We start from the raw sequence: 12,236 nt of genomic DNA, 5'->3' as shown, positions 1-12,236 counted from the left end.
TCGCGAGTAATTCAAAAATTGCTTGCAGTCGTACGTTTACGATTCCGTAATCATCAGATAGAGTTATATGTCTATGGCACGTTTAGTATGAATATATAATTCTATATTATGTGCAGTGTGGATAACATAATGACGCTATGTATTAAGAAAGTCATGAAGCTCCCACGTACGCGAATAGGTAACTTATCTAAAAGTGCGTTAGTTTTTTTGTACAAGAAAGAAATATGAAAATGACTATCGCAATCCCAAAAAAATCTTGTGTCATTAAATTATACATTCCTCTGCTACAGTTGGGCCTACCTATAGACTGGACAGTTTGTTGCATTGCGCGCGCCCATCGTATCTCTCTTCTTTCGTTTTAATTTTCTAGTTTCTCTTTTAATCTCGTTGCGATATGACTCGCGATATACTTTGTTTAGTTTTACGATGCAGTTTGATGCTTTTTAGTTTTATTTTAAAGCTCGGAAGGGAGAATGCGGATCGCAGGACGCGCAGGCGCCGCCCAGTCGCGCCGCAACTTTCTACGCGTCTAGAACGCTGTTAAACCGTAATCTGCAGATTGACGTACTTCGAGAATGTTACGACAGGCGAATTAAATTGCACATTAAAGCTAATAATGAGCATTTTACCACGTATCCCCCTTTCAGTGACCATGATTTTCTCTTAACTGCGGCGGGAATTACGGAAATTCCTTTCAGTCGCAACCCAGAAATCGAAAACTGATCCCTTTGTTATACGATCACTTTCTGGTTCCTACTAAATTATAATAACTATAGAGCAACCAAATTCTACAGCTGAAATGTTCTGTTTATATTCTTAAATGTTGAATTTTCTTGGAAGGATATTGACAAGGAAACACTAATTCTAACAACAGAACGTGATTTCCTTAACGACTCATTGTAATCACTATCCATTAGATGCGCCTGTCTATGCTCTCATTTTTCGTAAACATCGACAAGGTTACAAACCTCTGCGTCAGCTACATATAATGTGTTAACTACCTGTGTCTTTTTCGTTGCTATTTATTTAGTAGAAATCCTTCCGCATGGTCACGGTTTTACCTACCGGCTGACTTCTGGTTTACTATTATTATACTGTAAAGGATGTTCGAAAGATTATATGGAAAATTGAACGTATTCCGTTTGGTCAATATATTTAATAAAGGCACCCAAGGGCATAAAATGCTAAAGGAATACAGGATACGCACACGAGGAAAAGAAAACTTATTCATGTGCACTTAAGCGCAAATGTGGAAATGAGGAAAAACATTTTTTTCATCACGTCCCCTTTATCATTGAACGTCCTGTGTTGTTACTTGAATAAGGATATTGTTTACCGTTTAACCATTAGTAGTTAGTACAAAGTACGAAGGCTGTTTAAAATTGAATAGACAATAAAATATATTACTATTTGTTTTCCAAAAAAAAAAAAAACTACAAGAACTCGGGGTCATATAAGTTTTTGTTTCATGCTCGACGATGTTTGTAGAGGTGTACAAAATAGGCAATCGGGCCGTATTGCATAATTGTTATGCTCTACATAGAGTAGATTCAAGTGTGGGGTAACAGTGCGAGTCGTCTTGCATTTCACTAAGAATGTGAGAATGCATTGCATTTATTTTGAATTGATGTCATAACGAAAGTACGGTTAATATTTATGATGTCGAGAGTTAAAAAATCGAGCGTCGCGGCAGGCGCCAATCCTTGGCGCCAGTGTTGCGGCGTCGACAGCTTCCGAGAATCTGCTATCACTGGCTGCGATAAAAGATCCACGAAAGTATACCTACACGTATTTGCATCCTTACGAGACTAGAAAATCGGTTAACAGGTTTCGCCTTGCCAATTTCCTAACCTCATCATCGCCGTCATTGTATTTACGCTGGATAATATAAGTACTATTTTTTAACGTTGGGTGCTCATAATTTCGAAGAAATCCTCCACATAAAATCTACATTTATTTTCATCCTTAGAAAATCGGTTGGTTGGCAATTCTTGACAAATTCTTTCGCCATATGCTCACCAGAAAATAATAATATTATAATTAATATGTTCTTGCACTTCTTATACATCCATCCATCATCCGGTTTACGTTCGTGAATCTGAACAAATCCATCGGCATTTAATGCCTTGCCACCGATTGCTGCAAATCAATATTAATGAGTATTAGTGGCACTCGCGCGAATTTGCTCTCCTTTTTCTATAAGGCTATCTGTGTCGAGCGCATGCAAGTATCGCACGCATTAAACTTAAGGAACAATGTTTAGTTACACATATCACTGTCTGTTGCTTTCTCGTAATCTCTTTTCCTCTTTCCTCTTGCTCTGAAAACCGTTTTTCTTTTGTATTTATCTCTTAAAATGAAGTATTCGTTTCGAACCATTCAGCTCGATTTGTAATGTTAATTTATTTTGGAAGTATTTAGTTTTAAGCATTCCTGACTCGTTTAACTATTTGAATCTACTGTCGTAATGAGAGAAAGAATGAAAACGATTGTACAACTACGACAATAAATAAGGCGCTTCAAAACCACGCCTTAAGCTAATTCGTCTACATGACGATTGATTGCATTTAATTATAATACCTCTCCTTAACATCATTAAATATAAATATGGGTCGGCACAAAATGAGAGAAAGTCCAACAGACGTTAAACCAGCTTTATTAATCACAAAACAATAAAACTCCTGCGTCCACAAATCAACGTCGGTTCATTTATTTCGGCAAACGTGCTCATGAATAAAAATGAGAATAATTGATCTCGAAAACATTCAAAACTTGAGACAATTGAAAAGGCAAGTGAACAATTTGAAATATAGGCGAAAGTCGTTAACCTTTGGAGGTGTGGGTGGGTATGATTTTGCAAGCGCTATCTTCTTAGATGGCGTCGACGGCCAACCTGAAACCGCAATGACGTAAAAATATTTCTTAGTAAGAAATATCGTAATCTTTTCCTGTTCTTGTACCTCCCCAAATACCGCTAAACCGAAAGTTATTCTTGTAACTGCAGCGAGAGTTTGTTTATATCATATTATCATCTTTCGGAGGTCGTTTGCACACGTCATTAGTCAAGAACAAGGCTTTGACAACGTCGCAAACAATTGAATCACTCAGCTGGCAATTGTAATCTGCAAAAACTTCAGCACATTTAACCTTCACACTTTATTTACTAAGCGACTTTTTTATAGGTCTTTGTGTTTATTCTATACTTATTTTACGAAAACCTAATTAATTTAATTATGGTCGTTGCAAGACTTCTAAAAATCTAGTTAATGTTGATACATCACAAAAGTGAGTCACCTATAACGAAGAGTAAATAGAATGCGTTGCGTCCCAAAATAACACTAACACAAAGGGCTCATTAAGCATCGCATTGGTAATTAAAACAAGCTGAGTCGTCTGTCCCAGATACGGGTGGCGCATCGCAAGCTGCGCCGGCGCCGTGCCTAACTGTCCAACTGGCATTTGCACATCTACGGCTCACTAACATAAGCTTAGTCTATTTTTACAACATATCTCGCATACCATTTCCATAAAAATTACAACCTTATAGATAAAATAGATAATTAAATTTGGTTCACCTATTTTTATAGGCGGCCTAAGTATTTTCGTAAGCGACATTCATATTACCAGACCAGACTATTTGGAATTTTGAATTACGAATTAAATTACTCATTCTTAAAGGCCAGTAATGAGTTAAATAGTAATGGGTATTGCTCGTAATGCTGCTTAAGTACTTACGGAAAATTGTGTGGGCTTAAATGAAATTTGCACAAAGCGCAACGGAACGCTCCTCGGCACAGTCATTGCATTGTTGGAAGTTAGTTAGGCTAGCTTATGAATACAAGTAAATGTGGATGCGGTTGTACAAAGCTTGCGGTATTGCGCTGGTCCGCCGGCCAGTGATGGACCGCCCTGACACGAATAGGGCCTGCACAAAGCAACCTAACTGTACTCGACAGGATGACCCGAGATCAGATGGGGTGACTTACGACCGGCCTCAAGCAATAGCCGCCATTTAAACGCTTAACATGCAAAAGTGAACTTCACATTCCACTTAATAAAAGATCAAATGCAACAGTTATAGGTAACGAGGCACCTCGAATCTAAATTACCAGCAATGATCTGTAATTTAAACAGCGAACGACGATTGTTTTACAGTTTTCGTTCGTAGCTGTTACGTCAACGAACGTAGCTAATTTAACTCGGATTTGGAGGCTTTCATTATTATGCAAATAATGAAAAATGTTAAAAGTAAACGGTCTCACGTCTCAAAAAATATTTTGACAAGTACCTATATTTTGTAAGAAGTAATAATTATATATTCTTGCCGTTGTTTACGAAAACGAATAAAAAATAAAGTTTGTAATTAACATGACGTGTGAACATTTTTATTAATCCGGAAATATTTTAACTCTTCGAATATAGGTCATATACCGTTACATAATTCGGGCGAGGAGTGCATCAGATGTATGTAAATTAATGTGCCTATGCATCGGAGATGGTGCGGCTGTGGCGCGGTGGCGGGGCGGGCGCGGCGGCCGCGGAGCTGCGCGTGCGACTCTCTCCGCCTTATCTCTCGCGACCTCCGCCGGACGCGCACGCTCGCCGCGCTCCGCACCGCCCGACCCGCGCCGCGCTCGCGCTATGCCGCCCTACCGACAACAAACTTATGTGTTCGATAGTTTAAACTTTTTTTCGTTTCAAAGTGTAGGACGCAGCCCGGAAATACGCCAGTGATCGACATCGCGAGAACTGTGATAAATTCTTAGTTGGAATTTTTATTAACTGTTATTAAGGATTCTTGCGTATTCCGCTGACACGTCCCGATGATGGTCTCGGAAGGGGCTCTGCCCGTGGTGTGGTGTATGCGCGATAATCAACTTGTGCCTCACCAGGTATCCGGTGTGAAATTACAAGGAGCTGTAACAGGGGCGCACATTGCGGCCGTTACCGATTTTTTGCGGATGGTGGCAGGAACACCGATCGTTCTCCCACATACTGCAGTCTCAGAAGATGTTGAAAATGACATCAATCAGGAAAAAGAAAATACTACAAGGCGACGCAAAATGTCAATGCAAGTGGAAGTTCCTTGCGTCTTCCTTACAGAAAGTGCATTACAGAAAGCGAAGACTCGCAGCAACTCTTTAGACGACAAGGTATTATTTGACCATAGTAATATACCAACAACAACCAAAAGATATTTAGAAATAGATAGTAAATCGCATCATTCTAGTTCTATAAATATGTTAGAGTTTAAAGGATCCAACGATAGTCATCAAGGAACAGAAAATATGAAATCACATTCTCCTAGAGAATCAGTAAGTGATAGTTGTACTCAAAGGATAACGAGAATAATAGAATTAGACGATTTTAATACAGAAACAATGAGCCTTGACACAGAAAAAGAAACCCATCAAAGAATAACCAGAATTATTGAATTTGATAACGGTAAACCACCATCACCCGAATGTACAGATAGGGAAAATGAAATGCCTCAAAGAATCACAAGAATCATAGAGTTGAATGACGATAGCCCTTTTTCTACTATCACGAGTAGTATCGAATCAGAAAAGGAAAATCCACAACGATTGTCTAAAATAATTGAATTAGAGAAAGAAACATCTTTTCCTAGCATGGCGAGGATAATTGAAATGGAAAATGAAATTTCTAATGAAAGGCGAATTGCACTGACAAATGAACGTGAAACTGGTGGTGGAAATGTTGAAAATTTTAATGAAGAAGTAATTGTTAGATCCAAAGTTGTACACAGAAACACCAGATTTAGTCTTGATTCTTCATGCTCCGAAAACTCTTACGTAAATATTGAGTGTATTAAGAGTTTGCCGGATGTTAGAAAGGAAGATATCACGGAAGGTGGTAACAGCCCTGAAACTTCGCCAGCTTGTCGGTCTGTCCGCTCTCGTTTTCCCAAAAAGAAAACTTCCGTATGTTCGATTGGCTCCTCGGACTGCGATGATGACGTAGATGTTATATTTAAGTCAAAACCAAAATCTAGTCAATGGGTGAGCCTAGATTGGATACCTCCGCCGCCCAAAGAAGAGCCAGTGATTACACATGTCTGTGATAAAAATGATTTTATAACGAAATGGATAGCCGAACAGAACTCACAAGATTCTGGAATTATTGCTGACGAAAGAAGAAAAAGCCTTCCACCTAAATCTAACGAAGTTTATCTTCAAAACATGCGAAGATTTAGTGACGGCCTGCAAATATGCAAAGAAGATGCGGCTAGTGACTCGCCCGCTACAGTAAAATGGAAATGGCATGACATAGTAAAGCGCCATTTACAATTGCTGAAAAATGAGAAAGGATTCAGACGACAAAGGGGTAGTTGGATGAGGACTGCGAGACGTCTTTCCGGCACGGCTGTACCAAACAAAAACTTTGATCCGTTACCTCTTGATACATACATGAAGCTCAACACCATGCCGTAAGTTTTTTTTTTATGTTAAGTCAGTATATTTTGATCTATTCTATTTTTAGATGCATAAATGCATGTCCAATGCAACACCTACATCGGTCTACTAACCATCGACCACTCGTCCAGCGTGTAGAACTGGTTACTACCTGGCTGCTCGCGGCGAACCACAGCTTTGAGCTAATCATTTCCAATGACTTATGTGGACGTTTGTTGTAAGTCTTTCGCTTTATGCATACGTTTGTTTTATCTTACTGCCAGGAACGTTCTCACGAACCTGATTTCCGTGAAGTAATTTTGTATAAGCGTTATTTATGAATCCCACATCACTGATGTTTCGATTTACCTGGCGTGCAGTTTTAATTACATGTTAATAACAACCGAGTTAGGTTTGCATTTCTGAGAAATTTGATGTTTGTTGAGAAAGATGTGAGATTACTCGTGCTTTGAGGTGGTCGTTGTAGTTTGTTGAGTCTGTTGATAAGGCACCGGTCGAGGCATGTTACGAGATCGGACCCGAGGCACGCGCTTCCGCAAGGCCGTCCGATTAGAATGCAGGGAGCTCGCGTCCAAGGCTACAAGTGTGCGGTCGGTCGCTGCACCGGCCACCGTCTTCCTCTCGCAGTTCGGCGATTGGAACCCGCCGCAGGAAGTAGCACGAAGGTGACATTAACAAGAAACTACCGCGCCGATCGGAAGCGATTGTGCTTTGAATTTTTGACAATCTTCTGTGCGATAATTTATACGCTTCCTCAAGTCGCTGCTTGAATATCGGGATAAACGCTATTGTCTCTGCTTGACGGCATCCTAATTTATTGGGAAACTTAATGTAGCTCTATTTTACGTATTCGTTGAATGAATTATTCTGTAACTATTGCATGAACAATTAATTCATAATTTGTTACGATTCGTAAGGAACGCGGGAAACAGCATCAGTTGATGAAGCAAGCTAGACGGATGTGCTGCCGTCGGTTTCACTTTACCCAACCTTGATAGCTCAGCCTAGGTTACTAAAGTTGCACAATTTACATCGTGAAACAAAGTTTGCACCCATTTTCTTATGTTTTCTTTCCACCGCCAAACCCTTTAGCCAGTAGGTAATAAATATTTCGAACGTTAGTCTATTACAATATTTTAATTTTCTATAACTTTCATTTTATGAATTCAATAATTATCGTTTATGTCATGTTAAGTGCATTTAGGTGTCCAGTTCTGGTAACAACAATGTTGTTCTTAATGTCCATCAACATTGCTATTGTACTAAATGAATGCAAGTACTTTTAAGAGGAAACAAACGCATTCACATCGAATTATTTGCTTGTTTTGTGGTAGCTCCCAGGTTTCATGACTGCTTTCACAAGGCTAGATTATGTTAGATTATGTTGCACCATCAAAATACCAATGTATTATTGAATTTGAAAAACAATAACACAGATAAATTCCACATGATTTATTTGAATACCTCGAAGACTACTATTAGCAATCTCTATAGATAATCACACATTTAAGTGAGTACCTATTGTATTGATTAAAAATTATCATTAAATACAAGATACGCGCGTTATCGTGCTGTGATTGATTCGGTTATTACAACATGCGTAGTTTTTGTCTACATACAACACGTCGTTTGTGGAAACAGATTAGTGCTTGTTTTATGTGCTTTGACTTTTGGTGACATTCTGTAGTGAAATTGTAAATATTTTGTCAAATAAGTAGTGATGTGTCGCGATGTCACCACGGTACGGCGGCGACAATGGTCACACGCAAATCATGCATGCACCAGATGCAGCCTTCGAAATTGAAAGCAGACGCATTTTGAATGAAAAGTAACTATCGTTCGACCTTTATTATACTTGTAGCGCCTATTAGGTAACTTAAATCTAAAAAGCCTTCTGCTTTTCGTGCGCTGTATCGTTTTTAAGCAATTCAGTTTTGTGTTGAACTCAATTCCTGCTTTTTGTATTCACGTAACGGTTAGGTCTTATTGGCAAAAATGTTTTGCACAATTTTGTAGACCTGTTCTATTTCATTTTATTCTTTTTCATTTTGAACTCTTCATTCTAGGCGATCTCTTTAATTTAAATCGGTTCATTCTTATTATATGATGTAGTCATTTCATCAACACATTGCATTATGAAGGACCTAGCGCAATGTGTTTCATTAGGGTAAAATGAGTACCAAAAATAATAGACTACAAATTGTCTAATAGTGCTTATTTCACTTTCACTGTGTCGGACGTAATGTGCAAGGTTCCGTTTCGTGACGTCCAAAATATCCGTAACTTTTAATTGGATTGTTTTTTAGGTTATTTTGCAACGAACTTTCTATTATTATTTATATATATTATTTATTTAGTCGTAGGTATATGTATAGACACATATACCTACCACATTTCATTGTTTGAGCCGTATATGTGTGCCGTAATCTTAGTACATTTCTTTGCTTATATTTAATTTTATTTAACCACTAGTCTACAGAACAGTTTTGCAATTCAAATGTCTCTTTGTTAAGAGCAGGGCACGTGTTAGAAAATCGATGATAATGACTCGTTCTTATCAGAGCGGTCGCTTGAGGTCGTCTCTTGCGAAAGAACAATACAACTCGTTTTATGATTTGTTTTTACTTTTTATGCGAGCGCGCCGACTCCGCCTGCGCATGCTCGGGGCCGCGGCCGATAATTATTACTTTTACGAATGTTTTCATATTCACCATTTTTAACTGAACATTTAGTTAGAACATTTGCAAACTCTGGGCATAATGTGAATAATTCTAAGATCACACGACTTGCATAGTAATTATCAAAGTAATCGGCGAACAAAATGCAATCATGATTAAATTGATGCCCATGGGGGACTGGGCTTTATGCATATTTATCATTGTCACGTGCTTTACCTCGTTGTCGGTCTGTGGTGAGTCGTCGTTGTTGACACTGAATTGATTGGCTGGTTGTCGACTCCGGAGCACAGGTTGATTAACATTTCGCAGTACTATTCTGCACATATTGTTTTTCGCATCATCACATCCTTTTCTGTTCTAACAGGAGGCAGTAATATTTAACGACTCATTGTGCACCCGGCTAATAGCTCTAACGCTACCGGATTGCCAAATGTTCCGTCGTAAATGAGATTTCCTTTAAAGTCTCTAACTAGCAAACTGTTTACTATTGTCGTATTTGCATTGTGCTATGAAAATTTTTCTTTTTATATCCTAAATGAAATCGTTGCATTATTAAGATTCATCCGTGGACATCAAAGCAAACATTTTAAACACCCAACGCAACGCTGCAGCGAGTACATTCTCTTTGCCTATTACTAATAGAAATTCCTTATTGAAAATTCAATCTATGTCGCGAATTGTATGACTTATCCTTATCTGTTGCTGAACTGAATAAGTAACGGACAAACCCATATTGCTTGCGAAAATACCGTACGCCTTTTATTATCTAAAATGGGGTTTTTAGTCCACAATCTTCTTTTCAGAAGTAAACATTCGTCTCATGTCACCATGAATGAACTCGTTCTTCAGATTTCAAAAGTCGCACGGTGTAAGTGTAGGATTCGTTCAGGCACGAACGTTTGCGTCGATTGTTTGTAACAATGCATCCTGTTATAAAAAAAGATTCCCATGGCATTAGTATTTACAATGCAAGTGGAGACAGCAGTGGCTGCATTGGATCCAATTTTATTGTCACTCTTAAGCGATATAATTGATTGTGGCTATTACCGATATACACGTGGGCAGCACGGTGGTGTGAATCTTTCGTCTCGCCGTTTAAAAGGAAATTAGTCATTAGCATCATTGTAATATTCATTCTCATGCAGTTTAACCGTAGACAAACTAATAATATAAGCACACGTTGTAGGCAGCACGTTCGAATACATAACTTCGTCTATTACTCAGCACCCTACGCGTGTAAGTTTAGATCGCATCCCTAAAAAACTTGTCGGGAAGTTTGAGGCAAGTGCGCATCCTGAGGGAGACGGAGGTACTATAATTAGATTACCCATCTAGCGAGCAGGCAGGCGCGACAGGCTTAGCAAAAAATACAGGCTACATCGCCCGGCACATCGGCTCACACGGTTCGATGACCGGCGCCGGCGCTACCATATTATAAAACTCGTGGCGAAAGTCACGCAATTAATTCACATCGTTTACGCCAGTTCTGGTATCTATCGTAGGTCAAACTGTTGAACCAATACAGATTGGCGACGAATCGCTAAGGAATTTATTACGTAATTATTGCATAAATTAAGTACTTAGTTTTTAACAATGATAGCTCCGTCCAATATTTTTACAATTCAAAGTATGTGAAAAGATACAACTATTAATATGATGTGTATTTGACCACTCCTAATCGTTATCAGCGATCTACATACGTGTTTGACATATTTTCAAAACCGGATTGCTGGATAATGATATAATCAATAATGTAATTTGTTTGGAATTTCCAATTCGCCCACCTTAAGTTTGCTGCGCTACAGCCCACATACTGCTCTTAGACGCGACGATCCATCCATAACATAACATTTAATGTTACATAACATCTCACTTATCTGTAATATTGGATATCTTCATTATAATATTATCGAATAAAGTAAAGTATATATTTAGAAACCAAACTCTGTCCTACATACATGTCCATAATAGTATTAGTTTTGACACTTTTACTCAACTCTTTCTAAGTCTAGACAATGAAGCCAGTCATATTTGCACGATGCTATTTGAACTTTCGAAAAATCTGCAATAGAAACATTGCTGTATAAATATAGCGGCGATACTAGTTGTATGAATAAGCTCAGTGCATATTTGTACAGCGTCGCTCACTATAATATTTTGTACAAATACATCCGTGGACTTGAACTAGGTGAGATTCTTGCAACTTCGTTTATAACTTATAGAATTTTATCGAAGTTTCCTGTTTCATAAATTCTATCTAGTTGTGTTTGAGTATGTCTGTATGTAGAGCGGTCATTAATAGCTTGTCGTCGAGGAAGCATTGGCTTAAAGCATTTGCATACATTGGAGAGAAATATTTAGAAGAAATATTATATCGTGGTTCTGATGACGATTTCACTCGAAAGCGGGCCAAGGCCGATTCATCTGTCTGTTCTCTGAAGTTATTAGGTTCAGTAGCATTATGAAATTAAAATACAAAGATATCTATTGTATCGTTACTAGAACAAATATCAAATCGTTTAATGATGTTATATAATAAATGGCAAGATGGCATAGGTTATATTTAGACGTGAAATCTGTTTTTCGAAAGGATTGGTAACGCTCGTAACAAATATATTTCTACTAACTAATAATGACAAGAAATAAAAACGCAAACATTATTTTAGTAGTACATCTACTATTTTTGACCGAAATAATGAGTTTTCAATGCGAAAATTTTAGGTATTCAACATTTTAAATATACTAGCATTAAGTAGTAGGCAGTTTCCCACTGGGCCTTTATACGTGTCTTGGTGATCTACAAGTATCATAAGAATACCCTGAGAACGTGATGAGGCGTCCATACAAATCCGCCGGTAGGTCGCACCGCTTTTCACGACCTATTTTTATAGCTCTAGCGACATTGCTCATAAGGATTTTCCTTTATAACCTACGGGTATAAGGATACTACTTCCTAACCTTAAAGTTTTATAGACATCATTAGCATAATTATGAAGCCTAGGTCAATCCAAATAGCCTACGAGTGAAATTCAGCTGCGCAAACAACCAGACAATGTAAATGTTCTGGTCTGCACGGCCGTTGTCGAATGTTTATTTGATTAAAATTAACCACACTTATAATTAT

At 38.2% G+C, this 12,236-nt stretch overlaps 1 protein-coding gene across 2 annotated transcripts in view; it reads left to right on the top strand.

Moving 5' to 3' along the window:
- Positions 1-12,236, top strand: part of LOC126374301 (tyrosine-protein kinase Src42A) — a 62,300-nt gene that overhangs the window by 13,503 nt on the left and 36,561 nt on the right. The window contains exon 1 of one of the 2 annotated variants that reach the window (XM_050020839.1): positions 4,587-6,448. The exons of the other annotated variant lie outside the window; for it this stretch is intronic. Within the exon in view, the coding sequence (XP_049876796.1) occupies positions 4,824-6,448 (1,625 nt within the window). The 5' untranslated portion in view covers positions 4,587-4,823. Of the gene's footprint in view, positions 1-4,586; positions 6,449-12,236 lie in introns of those variants that run through there. 2 annotated transcript variants of the gene reach the window in all.

Source organism: Pectinophora gossypiella, chromosome 17 (assembly GCF_024362695.1).
Source record: "Pectinophora gossypiella chromosome 17, ilPecGoss1.1, whole genome shotgun sequence".
NCBI lineage: Eukaryota > Metazoa > Arthropoda > Insecta > Lepidoptera > Gelechiidae > Pectinophora > Pectinophora gossypiella.
The sequence above is the reverse complement of the archived record's forward strand: the minus strand, read 5'-3'. Positions and strand labels throughout refer to the sequence as shown.